This window comes from Sturnira hondurensis, unplaced genomic scaffold, assembly GCF_014824575.4.
Source record: "Sturnira hondurensis isolate 20B ecotype Veracruz unplaced genomic scaffold, ASM1482457v3 Scaffold0002597, whole genome shotgun sequence".
In the NCBI taxonomy this organism is placed as follows: Eukaryota; Metazoa; Chordata; class Mammalia; order Chiroptera; family Phyllostomidae; genus Sturnira; species Sturnira hondurensis.
In genome coordinates, this window is record NW_028075228.1 from 2331384 (window position 1) to 2358000 (window position 26617).

The 26617-nt window shown below is 47.9% G+C and overlaps 1 protein-coding gene across 1 annotated transcript in view; it reads left to right on the forward strand.

Annotated features, from left to right (window-relative positions):
* The window catches only part of KLHDC4 (kelch domain containing 4), a 61416-nt gene extending 37265 nt beyond the window's left edge, over window positions 1-24151 (forward strand). The window contains exons 6-12 of the mRNA XM_037040220.1: window positions 7441-7533; window positions 10694-10853; window positions 17788-17863; window positions 21468-21676; window positions 22284-22686; window positions 23508-23636; window positions 23885-24151. Coding sequence (XP_036896115.1) covers window positions 7441-7533; window positions 10694-10853; window positions 17788-17863; window positions 21468-21676; window positions 22284-22686; window positions 23508-23636; window positions 23885-24057 — 1243 coding nt within the window. The 3' untranslated portion in view covers window positions 24058-24151. The remainder of the gene's footprint in view (window positions 1-7440; window positions 7534-10693; window positions 10854-17787; window positions 17864-21467; window positions 21677-22283; window positions 22687-23507; window positions 23637-23884) is intronic.
* The last annotated feature ends 2466 nt before the right edge of the window (window positions 24152-26617 follow it).

The window sequence follows — 26617 nt, forward strand, 5'->3', positions numbered from 1 at the left end:
CGCGTGAATGTGCGACCTTGGTCAGTCTGCCCCGAACCCTGACTAGTTCCGGGCTGCCTGCGCTCCTAGGTCTGTCCTGCCCGACCCAGCTCCACTGCTGGCTCCACCTCTCTTACCGTCCCCGTTGAACGGTTCGTAGCTGTTGGACTTCCGTATAATTCCGTTTTCTGGTCTTAGTTCTCCAAAACTGGTGTGTCTTAGTTCTCCAAAACTTTTGTTGTATTGAAACTTGGTTGTGGGAGAAGGCACAGTGTTTCCACCTATGTCTCCATCTTGGCGGAAGTCCTCCAGATTTAAATTTTAATAAAGTTCATCTTATCAGTTATTTTACATTTAGGTCTGTGATTCATTTTGGATAAATTTTTGTGAAGAGTATCAGATCTGTGTCTTGGTTCATTATTTTGCTTGTGAATGTCCAGTGGGTCTAGCACCATTTGTTGAAGAGACCGCCTTTGCTCCTTTGTCAAAGATCAGTTGACCGTATTTACGGGGGTCTGTTCCTGTGTTGTCTGTTCTGTTCCATTGATGTGTTTGCTTATTCTTTCACCCAAACCACACTGTCTTGAGTGGTTTTGAACTCAGGTGGTATTAGTCTTCCACTTTGTTCTTCTTCTTTAATGTTGTGTTGGCTATTCTGGGGCTTTTACTGTTCCTTGTAAACTTTGGAATCAGTATGTTGCTATTCATAAAATAGTTTGCTGGGATTTTTTTTTTTATTGAGATGACATTGAATTTAGAGATCAAATTAGGAAGAACTGACATCTTGGCAGTTAAAGTCTTCCTGTACGTGAACATAGAGTGTTCATCCATGTAGTTAGTTCTTCTTTGAGTTTGTTCATCAGAATTTTGTAGTTTTCCCTGTAGAGATCTTGTACATATTTTGTTAGGTTTATACCAGTGCATTTTACTTTAGGGTGTTAATGTAAATGGCATTGTTTTAATTTCAAATTTCACTTGTTCACTGTTGGTTTATAGGGAAACAACTGACTTTTGTATATTAATGTTGTTGCCTACAATTTTGCTATAATTGCTTATTAGTTCTAGGAGTGGTTTTTTTTTTTTCCAACTCCTTCGGATTTCTTTTTGGGTTGGCCAAAAAGTGTGTTTTTTTTTTCCTTTGGTAAAATAAAAGACGAGTTTTCATTTTCACCAATAACTTTATTGATTTGGATATTTTGAGTATGTTGGCTCTCTTCCACAGGGTATTATGTTTATTGTTCTCTTTGAACAATAAAATATTTGATTGATTTGATCACGGTCAACTTCAGCTGGCCTGCCTGACCGTGGAGCATCATCCACTGAGAAATCTCTAGCAAGAAATTTCACAAACTACTTTTGACACTTTTCATCAGTCACAGCATATACTGCTCCGTATATGCTGTTAAAGATCTGCTGGCTTCACAGAAATTCACCAATTTTGAGAAGTTTTTTGAATGCATGCTGATATGACAGCTATCACATTACAGTCTAACAAAATTGTTTGAAATTTAAGTTAAAGACTAATAAGTGGTATTACAGCCAACTTACAGAAAAAAGCAAACTAACTTTTTGGCCAACCCCTACATAGATGATTATGTCATTTGCCAGCAAAGATAGTTTTGTACCTCCCTTCTCAGCACGTATAAATTCTGTAGACTTTCCTCGCTTTACTGCATTAGCAAGGACTTCCAATACAGTGCCAAAAAGGAGTGGTGACGGGGTCCGTCCTAGACAGGGCAAGCTTTGAGTTTTTAATTATCAAGTGCGGTATTAGCTGTGGATTTTTTTTGGTAGTTCTTTATCAAGTTCAGAATGTTCTCTGTTCCTAGTTTACTGAGGGTTTGTTTTTTTTTTTTTTAAATCAGGAACAGGTGCTTTGTTAAATGGCCTTTTCTTTATTGTCATGCGATTTTTCTTTTTTACTCTATTGATGTGGTGGATTATATTAATGGATTTTTAAATGTTGGACTGGTATACCCAGCATAAATCCCACTTGGTCATCACATTTTTGTACTTTTCGGATTCTTTTTGCTAGTATTTTATTTTTGCTAGTATTTTGCTAGGATTTTTACATCTATGATCACTAGAGATGGTGGTCTGTAGTCTTTTTTTAAAAAAAGATTTTATTTATTTATCTTTAGAGGGGAAGGGAAGGAGAGAAGTATCAATGTATGGTTGCCTCTCATGCGTCCCCTGCTGGGAACTGGCCTGCATCCCAGGCATGTGGCCACACTGGGAATCGAGCCACGATCTTCTAGTTCGCAGGCCCGAGCTCAATCCACTGAGCTACACCAGCCAGGGCCTGTAGTCTTCTTGTGATGCCTTTGTCTGGTTTTGGTATTAGGATAGCGCTGGATAGAGGACAGGAACGACCCTCTGGAAGACATTATAGAGGATTGCTATAATTTCTTTCAGTGCTTGTTAGAATCCACCAGCAAACCCATCTGGGCCCGGTGCTGTCTGTTTTTGAAGGTCATTAATTATTGATTCCACTTCTTTAATAGAAAGAGGCCTCTTCAGATCATCTGTTTCTTTTTATGTGGGTTTTGGCAAATTGTCTTTTAAGGAATTGGCCCATTTCATCTGTTCATACTGTTCCTTTATTCTTTTGATTTCCATGGGAGTATGTAGTGATGTTTCCACTTTCATTTCTGGTATTCGTCATTTGTGTCCTCATTTTCTCTTAGCTTGGTTAGAGGCTGGTCAATTTTACTGATCTTTCTGAAGAGCCAGATTTTGGGTTTGTTGATTTTTCTCTATTGATTTTCTGTTTTCAACTTCATTAATTTCTGGCCTGTTTCTTATTATTTGTTTTCATCTGCTTGCTTTGGGTTTGATTTCCCTTTTTTCACTTTCCTAAGGTAGAAATTTAGACTATTAATTTTTGATCTTTCTCTTTTTCTAATATGTGCATTCAATCCTATAAATTTACTTCTTAGCGCTGTTTTCTCTGCATCCCACAAATTTTGATAAGTAGTTTTTATTTTCATTCAGTTCAGAATATTTTAAAATTTCTCCTTTGACCCATATGTTATTTACAAGTATGTTGTTTAATCTCTGCATATTTTGGGATTTTTCAGTTATCTTTCTGTTATTGATTTCTAGTTTAATTCCATTGTGCTTTAGTTTAATTCCAAAGCAGACTTTGTATGATTTTTATTTTTCTTATTTTAATTGTTTTAAAGATTTTACTTATTTATTTTTAGAGAGAGGGGAAGGAAGGAAGGAAGACGGAGAGAAACACCAGTGTGTGGTTGTCTGTCACACGTCCCCAACTGGGGACCTGGCCCATGACCCAGGCATGTGCCCTGACTGCAAATCGAACCAGCAACCCTTTGGTTTGCAGGACGGCACTTAATCCACTGAGCCACACCAGCCAGGGCTGATTGTTGCTTTTTAATATTCATTAAAGTGTGTTTTCTGGCCCAGAACACAGTTTGTCTTTATGAATGTTCTATGCAAGCTTGAGAAAAAAGAAGTGTGTTCTGCTTTTGTTGGATGAAGTGTTCTATAGATGCCAGTGTGTCCAGTTGACTGAGCTAGTTGAGTTCAGCTGTGTTCTTACTCGTTTCCCCGCTGTGTCTGTTCATGTTTTAGAGAAAGACGTTATTTTCTCCCAGTGCGATAGTGAGTTTGTCTGTCTCTTACTGCTGCTCTGTTAGTTTTGCCTCACATAGTTTGGGTGCTTGGTTGTGAGGTGCATGTGTGGTAAGAATTGTTATGTCTTTTTAGAGAATTTTACAATTTCCCTTTACAGTTATGTAATGCCTTTTAACAAATCCCTGATAAATTTCTTGTTTTGAAGTCTATTCTGTCTGAAGTGAATTTAGCTACTCTTACTTTCCTTTGATTACTGTTGGCATGGTCTTCAGCATCCACTTACTTTTAATCTGTATGTGCCTTTAATGTGGGTTTCTTGTAGACAACATATTGCTGGCTCTTGTGTTTTGATCTACTCTGACAATTTGTGACTTTTAATTCGTGCATTTAGATCATTGACATTAGAAGTAATTATGCTATAGTTGGCTTAATTTTTATTACATTCATTATTGCTTTCTGTTTTTTGTTTTGATATTTGTTATGTTTTTCTTTCACTCTTTTTGACTTTTGTGGTTTTAATTGAGCATTTTATATGATTACATATTTTCTCTCCTTTCCTAGCATATGAGTTATACTGTTTTTTTAGTGGTTGCCTGACATTTACAACTAATCCAAGTATACTTTCAAATAACACTGTATGACTGCATGAGTGATCTGAATACTTTATTGTAAAAAATAATTCTAATTCTTCACCTGTCCTTTGTATCATTGCTGTCATTCATTTTACTTAGATACAAGTATACACAATGAAATACATTGTCCATTATTTTAAACAAATTGTTATCTTTTAGATCAATTAGGTAAAAATTTTATTATTTTTACCTTTTTTGATGCTCTGTGTGTTTCTGCTGTGTATTATTTTACATTTCTCTGAAGAACTTTTTAAAAACGTATCTGCAGGTATGCAGTGTTTACTGATGGGCATGTGTTCTGAGGAAGGTGTTGGTAGGTGATTCTGTCACTGTGCAAACATCACAGAGTGCACTTCCCTACACCTGGGTGGTGCAGCCTGCTCTGCCCTTGGGCCGTGTAGTCCAGCCTGTTGCTCCTGGGCTGCAAGCTTGTATGTCATGTTACTGTACCGAATACTGTAAGCGATAAACGTTGAAAATGTACAGTAAAAATACAGTACCAAAGATAAAAAATGCTGCATCTGTAGAGGGCACTCGCCAGGACGGCAGCTTGCAGGACTGGAAGTTGTTCTAGGTGAGTCAGTGAGTGAGTGGGGGGTGAGTGAGAAGGCCTCGGACATCACCGTGTACCGCTGCGGGCTCTGTAAACACCGTACACTCAGGCCACACCAAACGTCTTGTAGCTGTACAAATACATTTTCTTTCTTTATATCCTTATTGCATAAGCTTTTATCCATTTAAAAGTTTTTAATTTTTTTTAAAATATATTTTATTGATTATACCATTACAGTTGTTCTATTCCCCCCCTTCAATCCCCTCCACCCACACCCTCCCTCCCCCACCATTCTCCCCCCCTTAGTTTATAACCACGTGTCTCAAGTTCTTTGGATTCTATATTTCCCCCACTATTCTTGCCCTCCCCCCTATCTATTTTCTGCCTACCATCTATGCTATTTTCTGTGCCTTCTCCCCTCTTCTCCCCCTCCCACCCCCCTGTTTCTAACCCTCCATGTGTTCTTCATTTCTATGGTTCTACTCCTGATGTAGCTGTCCTCTTGGTTTCCTTTTGTTTTAGGTGTGGTTGTTGATAACTGTGAGTTTGCTGTCCTTTCACTGTTCATATTTTTCATCTTCTTTTTCTTATATAAGTCCCTTTAGCATTTCATATAATAAGGGCTTGGTGATGATGAACTCCTTGAACTTGACCTTATCTGAGAAGCACTTTATCTGTCCTTCCATTCTAAATGAAAGTTTTGCTGGATAAAGCAATCTTGGCTGTAGGTCTTTGGATTTCATGACTTGGAATACTTCTTTCCAGCCCCTTCTTGCCTGTAAGGTCTCTTTTGAGAAATCCGCTGACAGTCTGATGGGTACTCCTTTGTAGGTGACTGTCCCCTTATCCCTTGCTGCTTCTAGGATTCTCTCCTTCATTTTGGTCTTGGCTAATGTAATTATGATGTGCCTTGGTGTGTTCCTTCTTGGGTCCAACTTCTTTGGCACTCTCTGAGCTTCCTGGATTTCCTGGAAGTCTATTTCCTTTGCCAGACTGGGGAAGTTCTCCTTTATTATTTGTTCAAATACGTTTTCCACTCGTGGCTGTTTCTTTCCCCCTTCTGGTACCCCTATAATCCGGATGTTGGAACGTTTAAAGATGTCCTGGAGGTTCCTAAGCCTCTCCTCATTTTTTTGAATTCTCATTTCTTCATTCCTTTCTGGTGGGATGTTTTGTTCTTCCTTCTGGTCCATTCCATTGATTTGAGTCCCAGTTTCCTTTCCATCACTATTGGTTTCCTGTGCATCTCCCTTCATTTCAATTAGTTTAGCCTTCATATGTTCCTCTAATTTGTGACTATGTTCCTCTAATTTGTGACTATAATCTACCAGTTCTGTGAGCATCCTGATAAATAGTGTCTTGAATTGTGCTTCTGAGAGGCTGGCAATTTCTCGGTCGCTTAGAGTTATTGGCTCTGGGACTTTGAGTTCTTGTGCCATCTTTCAGGTTGTTCGTGCCTGTTCCATAGCAGGATCAGAGCCCTAAAGTGTTCACTAGAACAGGGCAACTCAGTCGCTGGGTTGTGACGTTGTAGGTGGGGGCAGGGTCAAAGAGGGACAATGGCTCTTACTGGTCTTGCAGGGCAACTAAGTCGCTGTGTTGTGACGCTGTATGTGGGTGCGGGGTCAAAGAGCGACTCTGGCGTCCCATCTGCCGCCTGCCGCCCTGGCCCTCTCCGGTGCTGAAGGGCAACTAAGTCGCTGGGTTGTGACGCTGTATGTGGGGGCGGGGTCAAAGAGGGACTATGGCATCCTGTCCACCGCCTGCCGCCACGGCCCTCACCGGTGCCGCAGATGCTGCCGTCACCGGGCCCACGCGTTTCGTCCCACTGCTCGCGAGTGTGCCACCGCCGTCAGCCCTCGCCCCCTGGGGCCTGCGTGGTCTGTCTCACTGTGCGCGCATATGCGCCCGTGGTCTGCCCCGCACCCCAACTGGTTCCCGTCTGCCTACGCGCCTGGGTTGGGGGCCGTGTCCTGCCCGACCCTGCTCGCTGCTGGCTCCGCCCCTCTTACCGTCCCCATTGAACGGTTAGATGTAGTCGGACTTCCGTATAATTCAATTTTCTGTCCTTTGGTTGTGTCTTTGTTTCTCCAAACCTTTGTTGTATTCAAACTTGGTTGTGGGAGAAGGCACAGTGTTTCCACCTATGCCTCCATCTTGGCGGAAGTCCAAAAGTTTTTAATTTTTATTTTACTTTTTAAACATTTTTTTGTTAAAAACTAAGACACAAACACCTGCATCAGCTTAAGCCTACACAGAATCAGGGCCATCAGCACAGGGCCTCCTGCCCCTGCGCCCGTCTCAGGGAAGGTCTTCCAGGACAGTGACACACGTGTCCCTGTCATCTGTGATAACAACGCTTTCTCCTGGACTCCTCCTGAAGGACCTGCCGGAGGCTCTACTTGAGGAGGTCCCACTCTTTTCAAAAATATGGAGGTTGGCTAGGTTTGTGTCTTATTTTCATCATAGATGTGCTTGTAAGCAGATAATACACCACGAACATTACTCTCTATTAAAGAAAACCTGCCATTGTTGGGTTTCATGTTTTCAGCATTTTTAAGGAGCTCATTGAAGTCTGAAAAAGCTCCTGGTCAAATTAAATGGTACTCAGTAAGTGCTTGCAAAACAGAAATTGGTCTAAAGAGTGGTCTTTTGTTGTTGTTTTTTTAACTTCAGATCACCGGGAGGTCCTTCAGGTCGGAGTGGACATCGGATGGTAGCCTGGAAGAGACAGTTGATCCTTTTTGGTGGCTTCCATGAGAGTACAAGGTCAGTGCCAGGAGCAGGAAGAGTTTTCTTTCCTGGAGAAGTAAGGAGTGGACTTTTTATGGGAAGAATTATTCTGAGTGCGTGTGGAAAATGCTGTTGTCCCCTAAAACCAGTGCCAGCGTCATGGGCTTGCAGCTCAAGTAGCCAACCAGGGCCCCACACTTAGGAAGGCCCGAGCTTGGTTTACTGCTCTCTCTTACTGTCCTGAAATTCTTAACAGTCATTGAGTAGGCCTCATATTTTTATTTTGCACCGAGCCTGCAGATGGTGTCGTCAGTCTTATTTAACACAGGATTCTTGGACTTGAGCCTGGTACAGGATCCCCTGGAGGGCTGGTCAAAACTCTGGCTGCTGAGCCCACCTCAGGTTTCCAACTCAGTAGCCCTGGGGCCCGAGGATCTGCATTTCTGCAGACTTGCAGGTGATGCTGATGTTGCTGGCCAGGGGACGCCTCCTCATTGGAAAATGCAGCTTCTGCAGTGGTGTCTGTGGAGGGGTCTTCACTTCTCCAGTGTCATGGTCACCTTGGTATACACCACACTGGTTTCCCAGGCCAGCCTAGTGGGCCCCTGATTGTCTTAAGCCTGTTGTCTGTACGGATACCCTCTTGAATATCCTTAGTGTAGTCTAGAAAAACAAGGTATATGGTGAAGAGGTTAGTAGTATTCCACAGGAATGTGGCCATCGTAATACAGTAGCATTTGGGTAGTAAATGTCTAGACTAATGCCTGGTGAAGGCCATGTTTGCAGTGCTTTTTCTCTGACCATGACCTTGTCAAAGAAGGTGGATGGGTATCTTTCTCTGAGTGCCTAATTTTTGCTCTCCTCTCTCCTTTAAAAAATAGCACACTTAAATCAGTTTGTTCATTGTGAAGTCCCCATTGACACTTTGTCACATTACAGATGCATTTGCACAATTTTTTTTGATAATGACTGGCTTATGAAACGAAACCCTCACACACACACATGTGAAGAAGGAGGCGTTTGGTGAGCAAGGAGTGAGTGCTGTAATTTTTTTCCCACTCCCACACCCTCAGCCGAGGATTGTAGTGTAGTTTGGCTCCATTAACGCTTCCATTTTCATGAATAAAGAAGGTTTTTATGAATTGAGAAACAGATATAAATTCTTAAATGCTTTTGGGTGGGATTTTAAAAGTATAATTCAAATTAAACAAATGATTTTATGTCCTTAAAGGCGTAACTTGGGCATAAAAAATCTTCAGTTTTATGTCTTGTGGTGCAGTTTACCAGGTGGTTTTTACACATTCTCTTAAAGCTATTTCAGTATCTCAAGTGGAAGTTGAGGAAACCAAGAGAACTGGTAAGGAGTAGAATTTGGCCTTAACCTGAGATTGCTGATTTTCAGTGGGTCTTATGTTCTGTCCCCCTGCTCTCAGCCTGGCTCACTGCCCCAGGTCTGCCCACCTGCTGAGTAGGAGTTTGGCTAGTTGTTGCCATTTGGACAAGAGAGCCTGGGCTATGTTTAAAAGTTAATCCCCAAAGGATGGTCGTTTTTATTCTTGGAACATTTTTATTAAAAAATAACTGTCACGTACAGACGTGGGGATGCATGGTTTTGTCAGCAGGCTAATTCAGCACCCACTGTGGACAGGGCAGCCCCTTGTCCTGGTGCTCCAGGTTATAATGTGAATCCAGTTTTACAGTGCTTGTAATTTGCAGCCATTTCAAAAGTAGAACTTTTTTCAAAGCTTTTGTCGTCTGTTACTTGGTTAGAATTCTTGTTTATGACGTATTTCAAACATAACAAAATGATGAAGGCACTAGAACAAGTAGCCGTGTCATCACTGTCTGTATTAAACAGGTGAGTTTGACTTTTAAAAACTGAAGAGCAGTTGACTGGATGTTCAGAATAGGATGTTTTTGCTGAAAATCTGCAGTGGGAAATCTGAGGAAACAGTGGAATGTGGTGAAGTCTTTTAAAAACTACAAACCTCCCTGTTCTACCCACCAAAGGCTGCATCTGACCATGCTGCCGGTCAGAAAGTTGAGGTTTGTGGTTGCCCACCAGACGGCCTGTTCTGTTTCAAAGGCTGTGCTTTGCGCAGCGTTTGGGGGTGTAGGCAGGCGCAGTGGTCCTTCTGCCGTGGAGCCGAGTCTCGGAGTACTAAAGTGCAGTGTGCAGGACAGAAATTCAGCCTGGGTTGGAGCTGTGTGCTTCCTCATGGCTTCTTTTAAAGGCCAGTTCTAAGCGCTCCCTTCTGAATAGCTGGAGAGTGTCTGTTAGTCTGTGGGTGTAAATTTGACCCGAGGCCTGTGGCCATCTGTAAAATCCCCACGTCTGGACACAGCATCCTTCCTGTGTGTCGGGCAGAGCTGCTCTCCCTGCACCTGTGTGCCCTCTGCAAGGCCTTCTCTGCATTTGGAGTCCCTTGTCACTCAAGTCCCAGGAGCATTAGACAGGGCAGGGCTGTGGTACCTCCTGGAATGCCTCAACCATGTCCTGGTGGTGGTTGCCTGTGCTGATGGAGTTGAAGGATTTGAACCTCTGCCATCTTTCAGTTTTGGGCCTTCTTGGTCCCATTTCTTCACCCAGTCCAGGGTCTTGTCGCAGCTTTTTTTTTTTAAGTTGCTTCTTTTCAACTTCTTTTTTTTTTACATATTTTATTTTTTTATCTTTAGAGAGGAAGGGAAGGAGAGAGGAAGAGAAATATCAGTGTATGGTTGCCTCTCATGCATCCCCTGCCAGGAACTGGCCTGCAACCCAGGCATGTGCCCTGACTGGGAATTGAACTGTGATCCTTTGGTTCGCAGGCCCGCACTCAATCTTCACAGCTTTTGCCGAGCTGCAGATATCTCCATCCTGAGAATTCATTTAGGTCTGTAATTCATTGTTAAACTTAAAATTACATGCATAGTAACCTAATGTAATTATTTGCAAGATGGTGATTTTATAAACTATGTAAAGGAAGTGTGGTATAACTTTCAGTCTTAGACTTTCAGATCTGGACAAGTTACTATGTTTCTGTGGTCTACAATTATTTTTTATGTTCAAATGCAAACTCATATACTTTCTGTCCTGTCATGAATTTAAATTTTAATTAAACTGACAGTACAAATGGTGGAAAACTTAACTTTAAATTAGGTCTGCTTTTTAATGTCACCATGTTTTTGTTTGTGTGACTTTATTTATTGTAACCAGAGATTACATCTATTACAATGATGTGTACGCCTTTAACCTGGACACCTTCGCGTGGAGCAAGCTGTCCCCTTCGGGGACTGGCCCCACACCCAGATCGGGCTGCCAGATGTCTGTCACTCCCCAGGGCAGCATCGTCGTTTATGGGGGCTACTCGAAACAGGTAAGGTGTGGTGTGCAGGAAAGTACAGTAACTTCTGTCTGTTGCCTTTTCAGTTTCACCAATAATAACTTACTGCATATAGTTTCATATAAATGATTCTTTTTATTGACTTGGAGATGGACAGAGATGGCGTTAATCTACTCTAGATTATGTTCTAATCTACATGCCTGAAAAACGCTGCAATGTGAATAATTTGGTTTGTGGGGGCCTCAGGCCATATGTCATTCCACTGTAGTATACCACACTTGTGTCTCCTTTCTACTGCGAATGGGCCTTTTCTTTTCTCACTTGCAGGCAGCGCCAACCTGCTGGCGCAGCATCCTGTGCGCATCTCCCTGTGCGCACGCTGTTGCAGGGCTCCCAGCCTGTGGGCCGCGGGGGGCCAGGGCGGCAGTGAGTGCGGTTTAACACGGAATCATACATTTACGTGAAACCTTTTTTGTCCCCATCAGTTTTCATTAGTGTTTGTGTATTTAATGTGCAGCCCAAGACAACTCGTCTTCCCGTGTGGCCCAGAGACACCAGAAGGTTGGACAGCACTTAGGGGGTCCCCTGCTGGCTGTGGCCCCCACACAGTGTGCCCCTCACAGCGTCCTGCCCACCAGCATTCCTCTCACTGGTGCTCACCTGCGCCTCAGCAACGCGTGGGCGGGTCTGGCCCCGAGAGGGTGCACTGGTACTGCATTGTAGGGTTTTTCTTCTTTTTTTTTTTGAAAATTTCCCAACATTCGTTGACTAGAAAGAATTAGTGAATACTATATATCTTTCCACCTAGATTCTGCTATTGCTATTTCACTGTACTTGTTTTATTACATATTTGTTCACATCTATACTGCTGTGCACACATTGTCTATGTACTCTGGAGACAAGTGCAGAGACAGCTGTGCATCTCCCCCTGAATACCAGAATGCATATGTTGTTGAGCAGAGTTCACTGTTCAACTTTTCAGATACCTGCAGTGAATTGCACACAATTTGAGTGCGTACTCTTTGCTTATGACAGATGTGTGCACCTGTGCACCTTGGTTGCCGTGCCCGCCCTGGCCACCCCCTGACCTCACCACCCTCCAGAGGCAAGGACTCTTCTTGCCTTTCCCACCGTATGTTCAATTTGCCTGTTTTGGAACCTCGGACAGATACAGTCATACAACATGTGTTCTTTAGAGGAAGCGTCCTTCCACTCAGCATGTTTTGAGATTCCGCCACATTGCACATTCACGCAGGCTAGTATTTGTTGTACAACACCAGTTCGTCCGGTTTTTTTGCCGATGTCACACTTTTTACTTTTAGGCTTTCTGGTCGATGTCTGCCATCTCATGTAGTTTTAATTCTTACTTAATTCTCAGTTCCTCCAGATGAAATGAGCCCTTCGACTTGGTGACTGAGCAGGCTGCGGAGGGGGTGGGGGCGGGGGGCAGGGCAGCTGTGGCAGGGAGGTATCCTGTGCCCACCCTCTTCCATACCCCCACCCACCCCAGTGAGCAGTCGGCCTTTGTTCTGGAAGGAGAAAACTTGACGCGTTTTCTCAGCGGTGGCCTGCCCCCCCTCAGCTAGGTGTTTGACAGGAGGGTCCGGAGAGACAGACCGTAGTGGCTGGAGGCTGGGCGGAGTGCCCAGACCCCATGCTTTATCACGGCCCATGCTTCATGGAGGAAACCAGGGTGATGAGCACAGAGTGGACCTTGTCAGGCTGTTGCAACTTTAACTGAAACAGTGCCTAGTTCTTGGTGCCTGCTTTGCTCCAGCTCACCACATGAACTAGCCAGGTGGCTAATCCGAGTCCACTTACTCCAGGTCTGTGGCGTTTGGATTGCAGTGGAAGGCTTGTCTGTTTGGATTTATGGTGGTGGTGGTGTGGGGGGGGGACTGATGAGAAGGAGTGAAAAATTTGGGTTGTGAGTTCTGTGAAATATTAATAAGTGATTAGTCTAAGCAGACAGCAGGCGTGGAGTAAGTGACAGTAGTCTGCTCCAGTCTTTTTTGGGGCGTCTTTCACAGGGAGCCTCCTGATGACAGAGCTGCTCCTCACCAGGTATCACCACCTGGCAAGGGTGGCGGCTGGGTGACCTTCACGGTGGGCTGATAGCCTGCGGAGCACATTGTCCAGTGACAGGGCCTTGGAACCGTCTCAGAGCAGGCTGCAAAGTAGGGTCTTCAATCATGCGGCGTCAGAAAGAACAACCTCCCTGTGGTTTCTGTGTTTCATGAATGGTCCCGCTGGGGACCTCACCCATCACCGTGCCTGGTTTTGAAAAACTGCTGCCATTTGGAGGAACCAGGATGAAATTCTGATAAGTTGATGAATCTGACCTCCAGTTGGCCAGGGTGCCGAGGGTGGCTGGAAGTTGGCCTATAACGTCGGCAGGCTAAGGGACACAAGTCAGTCTGCCACCTCGACACTGCTCGAGACCCATGAACCAAGAGGGATCCATGGCAATTGAAAGTACAGCGGTTTCCTTATGTGTGGCGAGTGTGTTTTAAGACTCCCAGTGGGTGCTGGAAACCGTGGAGAGTACCAGATCCTGTGTGTACTACGTTTTTCCCGTATGCACATGCCTGTGATAGAGTTTAATTTATAAATTAGATTCAGTAAAAGAGTAACAACGATAACTAATACAGTAGAAGAGAGTTCTAACAAAGTACTGTAGTAAATGTATGAATGTTTGCTCTTTCTTTCTCCAGTCATTTTTATATTTTTCAGTCCAGACCAATGCTTGAATCCTACCATTCAGTGACTTGGCGGCGAACAGCTTGGTGTCCCTGAGTTCAGGGGATTCCTTGCTGGAGTCTTTCTGCAGGCTCAGTGCTTCCTGGCACAGCGCGTTGTCCTTAGTTGCAGCACATTTTTCTGTTCATGTCTTCCACCCACCAATTGAATGCCTTCTCCACCTTAACTAACTTACATGTGCTGTGGCCTTAACTTTTGCAGTTTGAGGTACGATGGCAAAAGCAGCATGAATTTCTTTTTCCTCTTTACAGTTTCATGGTTAGAAGATTTGTTCTTACTGTACGTCTTAGCAACCTCAGCATACAGGTTTTTTTCTCTTATTAAGTTAGGAACGCTCACCTTTTCAATGAATGGACACGTGGCTTCTCGCTGGCATATCTGAATTGCTGGCCTCCCTGCCCCTGCGCTTTGGGCATTAGTAAGCACATAAGGGTGACTTGAATACACACTGATACCATCACAGTCGATTTGATAACCGATTTGATTAGTGACTGACCAATGGGCAGGAAGCAGGTACGGGGTGGAGACATCAGAGGAGTGATTCACGTCTTTAGTGGGACGGCACAAGGTTTCATCGTGCTATTTCATAACGACTTGCGGTTTAAAAATGTGAATTGTTTGTTTTTGTTGACTACAGCTTGAGTGAAAATGGGGGGAAAGTGAAACCACGAGTGAGGGGGAGGCCCGGAGCCAGTCCTTGCCTGCTGTGAAGATGTCTTGAGCACACATGCAGACCGGGCTGTTTCCGTCGGGTAGCTGGAATAGAACTGCCAGGCCGGCGGGCCTCCTGCCCTCACTGTTCGCGTGTGGCTGTTTCTTAGCTCTCAGGACTGGGGCTTTCTGTGTTCGCACAGGCCCTGATTTGGATGTGTTGTGAGGCTGCTCTGGATGGCCCTGGAAGAGCAGGTAACTTGAAGCTAGCGTCTCTCTTTCAGGCTTTTTGTTATGTTTGAATCCTGGCCAGGTTACAGCTACTTTCTACAGAACCTCCTCTGCCCTTTGGGGATGAACTTTGGAATGCCCCAGAGAGCAAGGGTGTGAGTTTGGTTCTCCAGAGTGTGGGGCCTTTGCTCGTGTCAGAGCTGTTGCCACCTTTCCCAAGGACTGGATGCACTGAAAATGGGAGTCTGGGGGCGGCCTGGGGTGTCTGTGCCCATGACAGTTGAAATGAGTCCATCTCGGAGTCTAAGACTGAGGGAGCTGGAGCTGCTGGTTCAAGGACCCGGGCACGGAGCTCGGGTGCGGGCTGCAAGGGCACAGCCTGCGCCTGGGTAGGGGAGGGTGGTGTGTGCAGCCCAGTGCAGATCTCTGGGGCCTCACAGAGATGCTGGATGGTTTCAGAGACAGTGAGGTTTTTTTCAACTTGATGTTGTGACACTTGATACACATCTCCCTCTCAGATGTCTTTGGATTCCATTAATACTGTCTAAGACAGAAATGTGTGAGTGGAGGAATAGTTCTGCTCTGCAGAGTGAAGGCCTGGGTTACTGCTGTGAGACTGACACGTCAGTCTCCAGAGCTGCTTACAGGAGGAGGCTCATCCTTACAGAAAGGCTGGACCCTCTTCAGAGCTTCGACTCGTGACATGGAAATTTGGCATCTCCAAAAATTCATGCGAATTCTGTTTTCTCTTCTAGTACAGTTTAATCCAGTGAAAAGACTAACTGGGTTCAGTTAAAGCCGGTGTGATTTGAAGGAATAGAAAGAATCTGGCACAGGTGATCTACAATAAGAGAATAATAATAATAATACAAGGCAGCTCTTGTTCCCTTTGAGAACAAGGAGATTGGATTTTGGGGAAGTCACAACTCTCCAAGAAAAGAAATTGCTAGGAAGGAGCAGTTAGGAAGTTGCTGGGGTGTGCTGACTTGTTAACTAGTCAGCTCCTGTTGGCAGGGTGTGGCATCCTCGTCCCTCAGCCAGAGCTGTTCCTGGCGGTCACTCTGGAGGCTGTGGATGTGGGTGAACTAGTAGCCCTTCTTAGGAAGGGTTCTGGCTATCAGGGCCTTGAGGAGGGTGTGTTTAGGTGTTCTGGCATAAAAGCCTGTTGGTTCTGAGAAGCAGTCATTGCTGTCAGCAAAATAGTACAGCTAATGTTGGCAGGTGCCGTGACAGTACAAGGCCAGGGAGGGTTTGGCTGAAGCACAGCTGTTGTCTGAGTTTCTAATGACAAGAATGACAGGCAGAGATGTCACCGAGTTCCTTCTCTGCCCCCCAGTGGGAGAGGCCCCTGGTGTGAAACTAGTCCCTAATAACGCAGGGTCTTTCAGTCTGGAAGGGTGGGCAGGCATGGGTGGCAGCCATTCCTCAGTGTTCCCTGCTAGAAAAAGAGAAGAATATCTAGTCTCAGTAACGGTATAACATGCAGAAATGGCACCACTTGAATCGTGCAGATATTCCCAGAAGGAAAACGAGGGACTTGCGCCAGTTTTCATTTCCCAAGACTCCAGCTGTTTCCCACGTGTGAGTCTTGTTGAACCTCCCTGGTTTTAGGGTATTCAGATCACATGTCCAATACATGGACAATTGGACTGTTTGTTTTGTTTCCAAAAGGGGACTAGCTTCCCTCCTTCCTTATAGTGTATACAACACATGCTCATTAGTTAAAAAGAATTATGCGTATACATTTTCTGGCTTTGTCAGCTGAGCGGTCCAAGATGCACTGTACCCAGCAGCAGTGAGTGCGCAATGCAGTGAGCTCAGATCATAGTTTCTGACACCCCCTGCTGTAGAAAGAGCCAGGACTCCTTGGAGAAGTGGCCAATTCTAGGACTAGGGCAAGAAATATACAAGGTGAGTCTGGAGCATCTTACGGTGCTAGATCCTAAGAAAATATTTGTAAGAAACCCACACTGATGGGGTGTGTCAAAGGAACCAGGAGCCAACTGAAAGAGTTCCCAGTGGCCAAAGCTGGAACCGCATCAGCAACAGAGTGCAGTGATGCTGGATTGCTGCCCCATGTGCAGTGTAACTAACCATGGTCCGTATGGTACAGATGAGTGGTTGAGTGGGTAAGTTGGAGGAGGGGACAAAGCTCCAGTGCAGCGTTCCACAGACATCGGGTAGACAGTGCGCCCTCTGAGAGGCGGGGCGTGACTTCCCTCTCTGTAAGTGGGGGCTTCAAAGTGGTGTCCCCTTGAAGAGGACAGTGTGGAAAGTTGGTGGGGGGGTGGGGGGTGATAAGTGATGGTGAGTGACAGCATGCATCCTTGATGTGATGTGATGAGGGGGGTGCTGCACCTCTGGGACCCACCCCCGGAGACCCCACAGCCCTGTGCAGTCCGGAGAAACCAGCACTCTGCAAAGCACCTGGCCCTCCCTCCTCAAACTGCCACAGCCATCAGAAACAAGGCAAGACTAAAAGCTATCAGGCCCGGAGGAATCAGAGGGTCCATGATGACTAAGTGTAGCATGGTGTCCTAGAACAGAAAAGGACAGTGGGGGGATGTAAGGAAATCTAAATAAAGAATTGTCACAGTTAATAGCGGTTTGTCTATTGGTTCATTAATTATGACGGGTGAGCCCCGCTAGGGTAAGGTGTTAACTGTCGAGGACCTGGGTGCGGGGTCGGTGGGAATCCTTGGTACCATCTTCTGAATATTTCTGTACATGCACAGCTATTGTGAAATTAAAATTTTGTTGAAGTAGGGAATTTAAAGTACAAATACAAAGAAGTTAAGATTTACTGAGATCCTTCCATCCAGGATATTATTTGCTGAGTGTTTGGGCAACAGCTCCGGCGTGAGGCCTGGGGACAGTGGAGAATGAGGTGTCTGATCTGGCCAGCTAACCACACTGATTTGAAGCTGAAGACCCTGCGTTCAGACACCAGAGCTTGTTTTAAAAGCTCAGGGAAGTTTTCACATGAGTAGTGGCTGGCTTCTGCAGCATTAATTTGATCCTCGCAGTGAGGCCCTCATCATGTGATTTGAATGATGGGAACCGAAGATATGCAGGGACAAAAAATGGAGGGGTGGCTGTATCGTGATATCATTAGCAGTCCCACGGGGTCTCCATCAGAGCCCCCATCCACTTCAAGCAGGATTGCTGCGGAAGCCACAGGATGCTGTAGTAAGGAAGAGCAGCAGAGTGTTTCTGGCATGATCGTGGTGGTTAGAATGGCAGATTTTTAAAATTTAGAATCTACTCTTAGGTCTTGTGGCTGGTGCCCTACTAGTCCTAACACGACTCCCCGTTTCCTTTGCAGAGAGTCAGGAAAGATGTGGACAGAGGCACCCAGCATTCGGATATGTTCCTGCTGAAGTCTGAAGAAGGGAGAGAAGGTTCGTGTACCGTGTGAGAGGGTGGGCCCGTGGGCGGCCTGCGTGTTGCTACGAAGGCGGGGCAGAGAAACCAGCCCAGCTGCCCTGGTGGATGTGGGGCTGGTGGTCAGCCTCCTGTGTGCTGCCCGGAACTGTGGACAAGCTGTCCTCGCCCCAAGCAGGCCAGGCCGGGCACTGTGAATAACCTCTGCTGTCCGCGTGTCCACACAGCAGAAGCGGGTGAGGGTGAGACCCTCTGCAGGGGCTGAAAACACTGCCAGACCGAGAACTCCCCTTCATTAGAGAGTGGGAACCACAGCCTTCTGGTCATTTCTCCTGTTCTTGCTCAGGATCAGTCAGGTTGTAGACTTCTGGAAGGCTTACCGTGCGGTTGACATTCCCAGCGTTCTCTTTTTAAAGCTCCTTTACAAAAAGCAAGGCTGTGGTTAATTTCTGTGACGTGGGTCTTGTGATGAGAGGACTGGACTGGACCCAAGGGATCCAGGATGATCTAGGCCTGCTTTGTGACCTCTAGTGCATTATTTCATCTACCCGCGAGACCTGTCTTCTGCAGAATGAGGGACTGTTGTACAGAATACCTTTATCTCTCTTTTTTTAAAATATATTTTATTGATTATACCATTACAGTTGTTGTTCTATTCCCCCCCTTCATTCCCCTCCACCCTGCACACCCCTCCCCCACCATTCCCCCCCTTTAGTTTATGACCACATGTCTCAAGTTCTTTAGATTTATATTTCCCCTACTATTCTTGCCCTCCCCCCTAACTATTTTCTACCTACCATCTATGCTATTTTCTGTACCTTCTTCCCCCTTCTCCTCCTCCCACTCCCCTGTTGCTAACCTTCCATGTGTTCTTCATGTCTATGGTTCTGCTCCTGATGTAGCTGTCCTCTTGGTTTCCTTTTGTTTTAGGTGTGGTTGTTGATAACTGTGAGTTTGCTGTCCTTTCACTGTTCATATTTTTCATCTTCTTTTTCTTATATAAGTCCCTTTAACATTTCATGTAATAAGGGCTTGGTGATGATGAACTCCTTGAATTTGATCTTATCTGAGAAGCACTTTATCTGTCCTTCCATTCTAAATGAAAGTTTTGCTGGATGAAGCAATCTTGGCTGTAGGCCTTTGGATTTCATGACTTGGAATACTTCTTTCCAGCCCCTTCTTGCCTGTAAGGTCTCTTTTGAGAAATCTGCTGACAGTCTGATGGGTACTCCTTTGTAGGTGACTGTCCCCTTATCTCTTGCTGCTTCTAGGATTCTCTCCTTCATTTTGGTCTTGGCTAATGTAATTATGATGTGCCTTGGTGTGTTGCTTCTTGGGTCCAGGTTCTTTGGGACTCTCTGAGCTTCCTGGATTTCCTGGAAGTCTATTTCCTTTGCCAGACTGGGGAAGTTCTCCTTTATTATTTGTTACAATAAGTTTTCCACTTGTGGCTGTTCCTCTTCCCCTTCTGGTACCCCTATAATTTGGATGTTGGAATGTTTAGAGATGTCCTGGAGGTTCCTAAGCCTCTCCTCATTTTTTTAAATTATTGTTTCTTCCTTCTTTTCTGTTTGATTGTTTCTTTCTTCCTTCTGGTCCACTCCCATTGATTTGAGTCCCAGTTTCCTTTCCATCACTGTTGGTTTCCTGTGCATTTCCCTTCATGTCAATTAATTTAGCCTTCATATATTCCTCTAATTTGTGACTATAATCTACCAGTTCTTTGAGCATCCTGATAAACAGTGTCTTGAACTGTGCTTCTGAGAGGTTTGCTATTTCCTGGTCACTTAGAGTTATCGGCTCTGGGGCTTTGAGTTCTTCTTGAGCCATATTTTGGATTGTTCGTGCCTATTATGCATGAGGAGCGGAGCCTTAGGTGTTCACCAGGGCGGGGCCATTCAGTCACTGGGTTGTGACACTGTATGTGGGGGCTGGGTCAAAGGAAGTCAATGACGGTCCCCTCTGCCTCCTCCCACTGCCAGGGCCACGCCGTCTGTCTCACTGGTCACTCCTTTGCTGGTTTATTTGCGCGCGCGAATGTGCAACTGCGGTCAGCCTGCCCTGCACCCTCACTGGGTTCGCTGCTGGGGCCTTCGGGGGTCCGTCTCACTGTTCATACCTCTGCTGGTTTATCTGCGCGTGAATGTGTGACCGTGCTCAGCCTGCCCTGCACCCTCGCTGGTTCCACGATGCTACCCCGGCTGCCTGTGTGACTGGGTCGCCTGGTCCCCTGGGTCCCCTGGGTTGGGAGATCCTTCCTGCCCGACCCTGCTCTGCTGCTGGCTCCGCCCCTCTTACTGTCCCCGTTGAACGGTTCATTGTTGTCGGACTTCCATATAGTTCAGTTTTCTGTTCTTTGGCTGCGTCTTTGTTTACTAAACCTTTGTTGTATTCAAACTTGGTTGTGGGAGAAGGCACAGTGTTTCCACCTACGCCTCCATCTTGGCGGAAGTCCCCTTTATCTCTTTTCTGCTTTAAAATTCTGCAAGCCAAGGCTTTATAAATATTCCTACCCAGGCACCTCTCAGGTGCCAACTTATTGCATGACCAATGAGGACATCTGCATTTTCAAGTGGCAACTTAGGTTTAGAGCTGTATAGCAACTTGCTCAGTTTATACCTCCGTGGACTTGAACTTGAAAGCTGGACTGTGTTCCAGAGAGGGAGACCCAAGCTTGTGTGTTGCTCCCAGCATCCTGGCCATCAGGCCCTTGACCTCCGGTGAGAAGAACGTGGTGCACCATGAGCTGACGCATGCTCATATATGGGTGGCACACAAGTATGTCTTACCTGGCTATGTGCAGGGCACTCTGATGTGTGTCCTTTTCTGTCTCCTCCAAGCATTGCAAGGCTCGTGGTAGTGAACCAATCTCAGAGCCCACTGATGAGCGCAGCCTGGAGTCACCATTTGCTGGGCGGTGACGGAGGATATGTAGGCAGGACACAGTAGAGTGTTTCCCACTTGCTACTTCTGTTAAGTTTTTTTAATGTTTGTGAGAGGGAATAGCTCACTTCCTTTTTCTAGATGTGGTGGAAAATTTACCCCCACGTTTTATGCTAGGTTACATTTCGAGGGTGATCACGGAATTAGACACAAGCCCGAGGAAGACAGAAAGGTGGTGTTGCCTGTAGGAGGGCCTGTAGGCCTGGAGCCACGGCCCTGCACCTGCGTAGCAGGGAGGGCGGGTGGAGTGAGGGCCCTCATGAAGGCCAGGGTGCGGCGAGGGCTTCTCCAAGCACTGGGCCTGCTTGCCTCCACGCAGTGCCTCATCCCTGCCTCCCTCCATGGCTGGAAGGTGCCCCCCTCCGTGCCTCGTCTCACCCCTAGCCCCATCTGCAGCTGGAAAGTGTCCCCAGGGGGCAGTGTTTGAAGGGTTTTTGAAAAAGGTGACCCTTGCGTTGAAGTTTGATATAAACTGAACTTCAGGGAGAATTAAGCTTGGGGTGGGTTATTGAATTGTGTTTTTTCTACAGAGGGAGCAAAACTTGTATTTTTAGCCACAGTCTTCCATTTTTTCATCTATCCTGGTCACTGGGGGTTCTGGGAACATTCATGTGATTGGCTGGCCCTTGGTGCCCTTCCATTCCTACATCTTACCTCCTTCCTGCTCTCCTGTGACAGGCAAATGGGTGTGGACCCGGATTAACCCTTCGGGTGCCAGGCCCACCCCCAGGTCTGGCTTTTCTGTGGCCATGGCACCAAACCACCAGACGCTGCTCTTCGGGGGTGTCTGTGATGAGGAAGAGGAGGAGAGCCTGGAAGGCGACTTCCTCAATGACCTATACTTCTATGATGCCACCAAGAACCGCTGGTTTGAGGGACAGATGAAGGTAGAGTTGGGTTCCAAAGCAGTCTCCATGGTGTGTTGTATACCAGACATAAGGCCTAACTCAGGGCACCTGGCTGTCACCTCCCTAGGTGGCAGTGGGCAGAGGCTGCGTGGTTTTGTCAGCTGGTTCTGCCTCCTGGGCCAGGTGTTGAGACACCCAGGTCCGCAGGTCCTCCTGTGCGGCTCTGTGAGCTGTCACTGGAAGCAGGAGACTGATCCCCTCTGTCCCTGCTGTGCACCAGAGGCACATGTGGGCCCTGTTCCAGTAGTGGGACCCCCAGGGTCTTTGGGTCTCAGGCTGATGTGGTGAGGGCCTGAGGCCGAGGGAGGGCAGCCGTTCCTTTTGGCAGAGGCTCAGCCCCGGGTGAGGCCCCAGTGCCTCTGCTGAGAGTCAGGTGAGCGTGAGGGCCTGATCCTGCGCTCACCAGCTCCTCCCACCGCCTCTGAGGGGTGACACTGGGTGGAGGCGCCCCCCCGGTGGGTGGAATGGGAGTGCAGCCCTCCAGCTGCCTGCCTGCACAAGGGGCGGGTGGTGATCGCACACACTGCGGAGCTCCGAGGCCACACTGTCTAGTGCTAAAGGGGGCTGTTCTGCTTTTCGTCAACAGGGACCCAAGTGGGAGAAGAGGAAGCGCAGGCGGGCCACAAAAGCAGGGCCCGAGGGTGCTGACCAGCAGGAGTGTGCGGAGGCCAGTGCCCAGGCACCGCTGGAGGTGGTCAGAGAGGTGGTCTCAGAGGATGGGACTGTGGTCACCATTAAGCAGGTGCTCGTTGCCCCGGGCCCATCAGAACAGCCACGGTTGGGTGAGGATGACAGCCCTGAGGAAGCAGGCAGCTCCTCGGTGGAACCCTGCCCCCGCTCCAATGCCATGCTGGCTGTGAAGCACGGCCGTCTCTACCTCTATGGCGGCATGTTTGAGACCGGCAGCCGCCAGGTCACCCTCAACGACTTGTACTGCCTTGACCTGCATAAGATGGATGAGTGGACTGTCCTGGTGGAGGCGGGTCCAGGTGAGCTGTCGTGGGGTAAGCTCTTCCTCGGGCTGGGGGTGAGAACACCCCGACAGTGTCTTCATCAAGTGTGCCCCCGAGTGCCACCCAGATCCACCCTGTGCCAGTGGGCCATGTGCTCTCTGGCTGTTCACGTGAGGGCAGGCCCTGGCCCCAGGGAGGAGGCCCCTGCTCCGCACACCATCCTACTCTGGGCACTGGGGGAGCGGGCTGGTTTCCTTCCAGGACACAGGCTCACTCTTGACACCACTCCCGTGAGCCTCAGACCTCTCCGGCACTGCTCACAGGTACACAGTTGCAAAGCAGGTTTGCCTGTGGATTCTCCCCATTGCCAGCAGCCTGCTGTGGGCACACAGAGAGACCTGGCAGGCCCTTTCCTGTCTGACCTGAACCTCTGGGCCCCGTTTGCTCTCGGATCCAAGCCGCAGCATTCCTTCACTTTCACACTGTACCGCAGGCTGGCGCCAGTGATACAGTGCTCAGTTCTTAAGTCACAACTCGTTTCTTTGAGATCTGAGACTAAAAATTGAGTTGAAATCCACACATGTAGAAGAAGGTATAAAAACGGCTGGTATAAGATTTGTTTCTTACGGCAGAGTGAGGGTGGAGAAAACTCTGAGACGGGTTTTCTGGGATAGCTAGTCTCATCCTCGCCATCTGTTAGGGTCCAGGGAAACAGTGTGTTGTGACATGGTGGGGGCAGGCGGCTTGCTTTCAGGTCAAGTTTTTTCAGTGAGAAGGGGGCTCCTCAGGAGCGCCCGGCCTTGGTCCCCCGGCTCTGGGTGCATTGACACTCGGTGGATGTGCGTTTCGCTCTAAAGAAACTCAGGAGTGGCTGGAGGAGACCGACTCGGACGAGGACAGCGATGCGGCCGAGGGCGCTGAGGGCGGAGAGGAGGACCAGGAAGAGGAGGACCAGGAGGACGAGGACAGCAGCGAGGAGGATGGGGGTGAGTGGGTTAGAATGTGACTGCTTTGTAGATGTGCTCTGCAGGCAAGCCTGAGTTTTTAAAAAAGACATTCACACCTGCAGCTTGTAGAAGCAGCTTGCTGTTTGAGCAGCGCCAGTCGGCAGTGTTTGCATAAGGCAGGTGTGAGTGTGTTCACTCAGCTGGGCCCCGAGCAGGCGGCCTGCACTGCCTGACCCAGGCCTGCTTCCTCAGCTGAGTGTGCTTCTTCTTCTCCTTCCCCATGAAAGAACCACAGCACCCCTTGGTGACGCCTGGTGAGCAGTTTGCAGACTACCTGCCTAGGACTGAGCAGTACTGGGTGAGGCTTGCCCGAGACGACGCTGGGCCAGATGCAAAGGAGAAGAGAGTACTAAAGGTCGCCCACGCCATGGCAAAAGCTTTCTTTGATGACTCTGCATGAGCCACCAGGCTGGGCCAGTGGCTAGACTGAGTACGGTTGTCTTCCTCGGTATCACTGGTATGATTCAAAATAAACTGGATTTGGAACAAGGCCACTGCCAAGGTTGTCTTCTGTGTGGCCCTGCAGCCCCAAAAGCCCTGGTGGGGCCTGCAGGGCAGGGCTAGGCTGAGGGTGGACCACCCACACAGCAGGCAGCACTTTGAATGTGAAGTGCCCACGAGAAGCACATTTCTGTTCTCCTAAAACTGGAACATTTGTGCTTTGCGGAGGGATTCCTTTCTATAAAAGCAGGAGATAAATGTTCCGATTGACCACATGGCATCAACCTGGAGGTTGACTTTTGACTGCTAAAAATCATCAGGAGGAGCCCTCCAACTGCCTGCATGGGTTTTCTTACTACGTGGAAAGTCAAGTAGCTCTTGGCTGGGTGGTTCACCCCCTTCCTGCCATTGGCTGTTCTTGGGGCTCTTTTGGTGATCCAGCACACCCGAAGCTTCCAGACTGGACTGCTCCTTCAGCCTTGGGGAGGAGGTGGTGGACCCATTCTCTGTTCCTCTCCCCTTGGGCTCAAGTCTGTCATTTGCAAAGTGACAGAGAGGAAGGAAAGGTGGAGGGCAGCTCCCCACCATCCCCACGAAGTGCTGCTGCGTAGTGCCTGCCGCGGTAGCGGGGTCCCTCCCTGCAGGCGCCGTGTTGTGCTCACACACTGGCTGGTGCCTGCTCCACAGTGGGTGGCAAGAGCCCATTTTTCATTTGTATAATTGGGGTCAAAATTGGGCTTTGAATTACCACCTGGTGCTTTTTTGTGGTCTTAAGTATCTTCTCAACAATGAGAATGTAGGATCTTAGTTTTCAGATGGGGGCCAACATCCCATTCATTACCTATTTAAGAAAAAACAAGTGAGAATGCTTGCCTCTGGCAGAGCAGAGCGTGGGCCCCAGCTTCAGGGGAAGGACCAGAGCCAGTGTGCCCCTCCTTCTACTTGCCTTTACCTTCTCATGAGGCTCAGCCCCTGCCAGCTCCCTGGGGTGTGACCTGTGTGACCTGGAAGGATCCAGAGGAGAAATGGGCTCTTGCAGGCTGATGAGAAATAAGAAGCGCTTCTCTTGCAGTAGCCTGGCCTCCACAGCTGCCTGCCAGAGCCTCTCTGTGGGTGCAGGGCCTTGCAGGGCCCACAGGAGCCCTGGTCACCGGGGAGAGGCCAGTTGGTGTTAGCGCGCTGCCTGGCTGGTTGGCACAGCTATGTTGGGTAGAGGGGAGAGGTGCTCTGGCATTACTCTCGTGTTTTGGCAACTTCCTTGGGTACTCGGGCAGCCCGAGTCCTTTTCTGGCCTTCTGGGCAGAGTCTAGCCGGCAGCTCCTCAGGCAGGGCTGAAAAGGCAGCTGGGCGCCGCAGCGGGCCAGCGGCAGCCACACAGAGGCTTCAGGGCCTGTCTGCCCAGGCCTCTGACACAAGCACACCAGGCTCGGCTGTGCAGCTGCTCGGGCTTGGTTGAGACTTTGGGAAGAAATAATTGGGAGATCTAGGCAGCTCCAGCACAGTTGTCTGTCATCAGAGGCCACTTTTCTTAGAGGAGCCTGTAACTAAATGATATTTGAAAGAAGCCAATAATTTTTAACTAAGTTGAAAGAGAAGTAACCCCCAAAGAAGAAGCTTCTTGTACAAACGTATGTTTTGTTGTCATGTCCATGGGGCTGTTACTGAAGATGCAGTTTGAGTGAAGAGGTTGATCAGAACCCATGAGAACTGAATAAACGAGCTTCCAGAAGAGACGCTGTCTCCGCTGTGTAATTGCTGTGGTTAGGACACCAGTGACAGTACGCCTTGGGTGTGCAGCTGCCGGGGAGGCAGAGACTGGACACAGTACCGCGCGGTGCCCCATGAGCGGCAGCCAGAGTCCTGCCGCCCTTATGTTCCCTGGTGAGTGTATGTGCCTCACTGAATGCTCTCGATACCTCGATGGCCACCTTGGCCATGAGGGCTGGCACGAAGCCCTGCCTTACTGGAGCCAGAACAGCTGGGAGGTGGCCAAGCTCAGGTCGGCAAGGGCCATGCAGTGGTACAGGGTAACTTGTCCTTGGCAGGCTCATTGTCAGTAAGTGCCCCTTAACACCCAACCGCTTGGTGGGCTGTACTGTTTCTCTCCCTGGGGCCTGTCACCTTGCCACATCGCCCTGAAGACACCATGCCAGAGCTCCATGGAGGGTTCTGTGGGGCTTTGGGAGTGATGAGTTCCCCATTCCCCCCACTTCCCAGGAGCAGCCGAGCCGCTTGTCTGGGTCGGGCTGAAGTAAGAGGAATCTGAGGGGTTGGGAAAAGGCTCTCTTGGGGTTGGGTTGGGTGGAGTGAAAATCAAGGGGATGACCTAAGCTTCATCATTTAAAGTGCTTGTGCTTTTGAAGGTGTGGCAGTGGTGCTTATGGTCGAATTTGACATTCGACTTTTTTTTAATTGGGTTGGTACAAGCAGAAAGTTGGTGGCTAGGCGATGGTGGGAGTGCACCGAGGGGCCAGGTACCGGTGGGGCCTGCTGGTGAACGTTAGCCTCAGCGGGGGCAT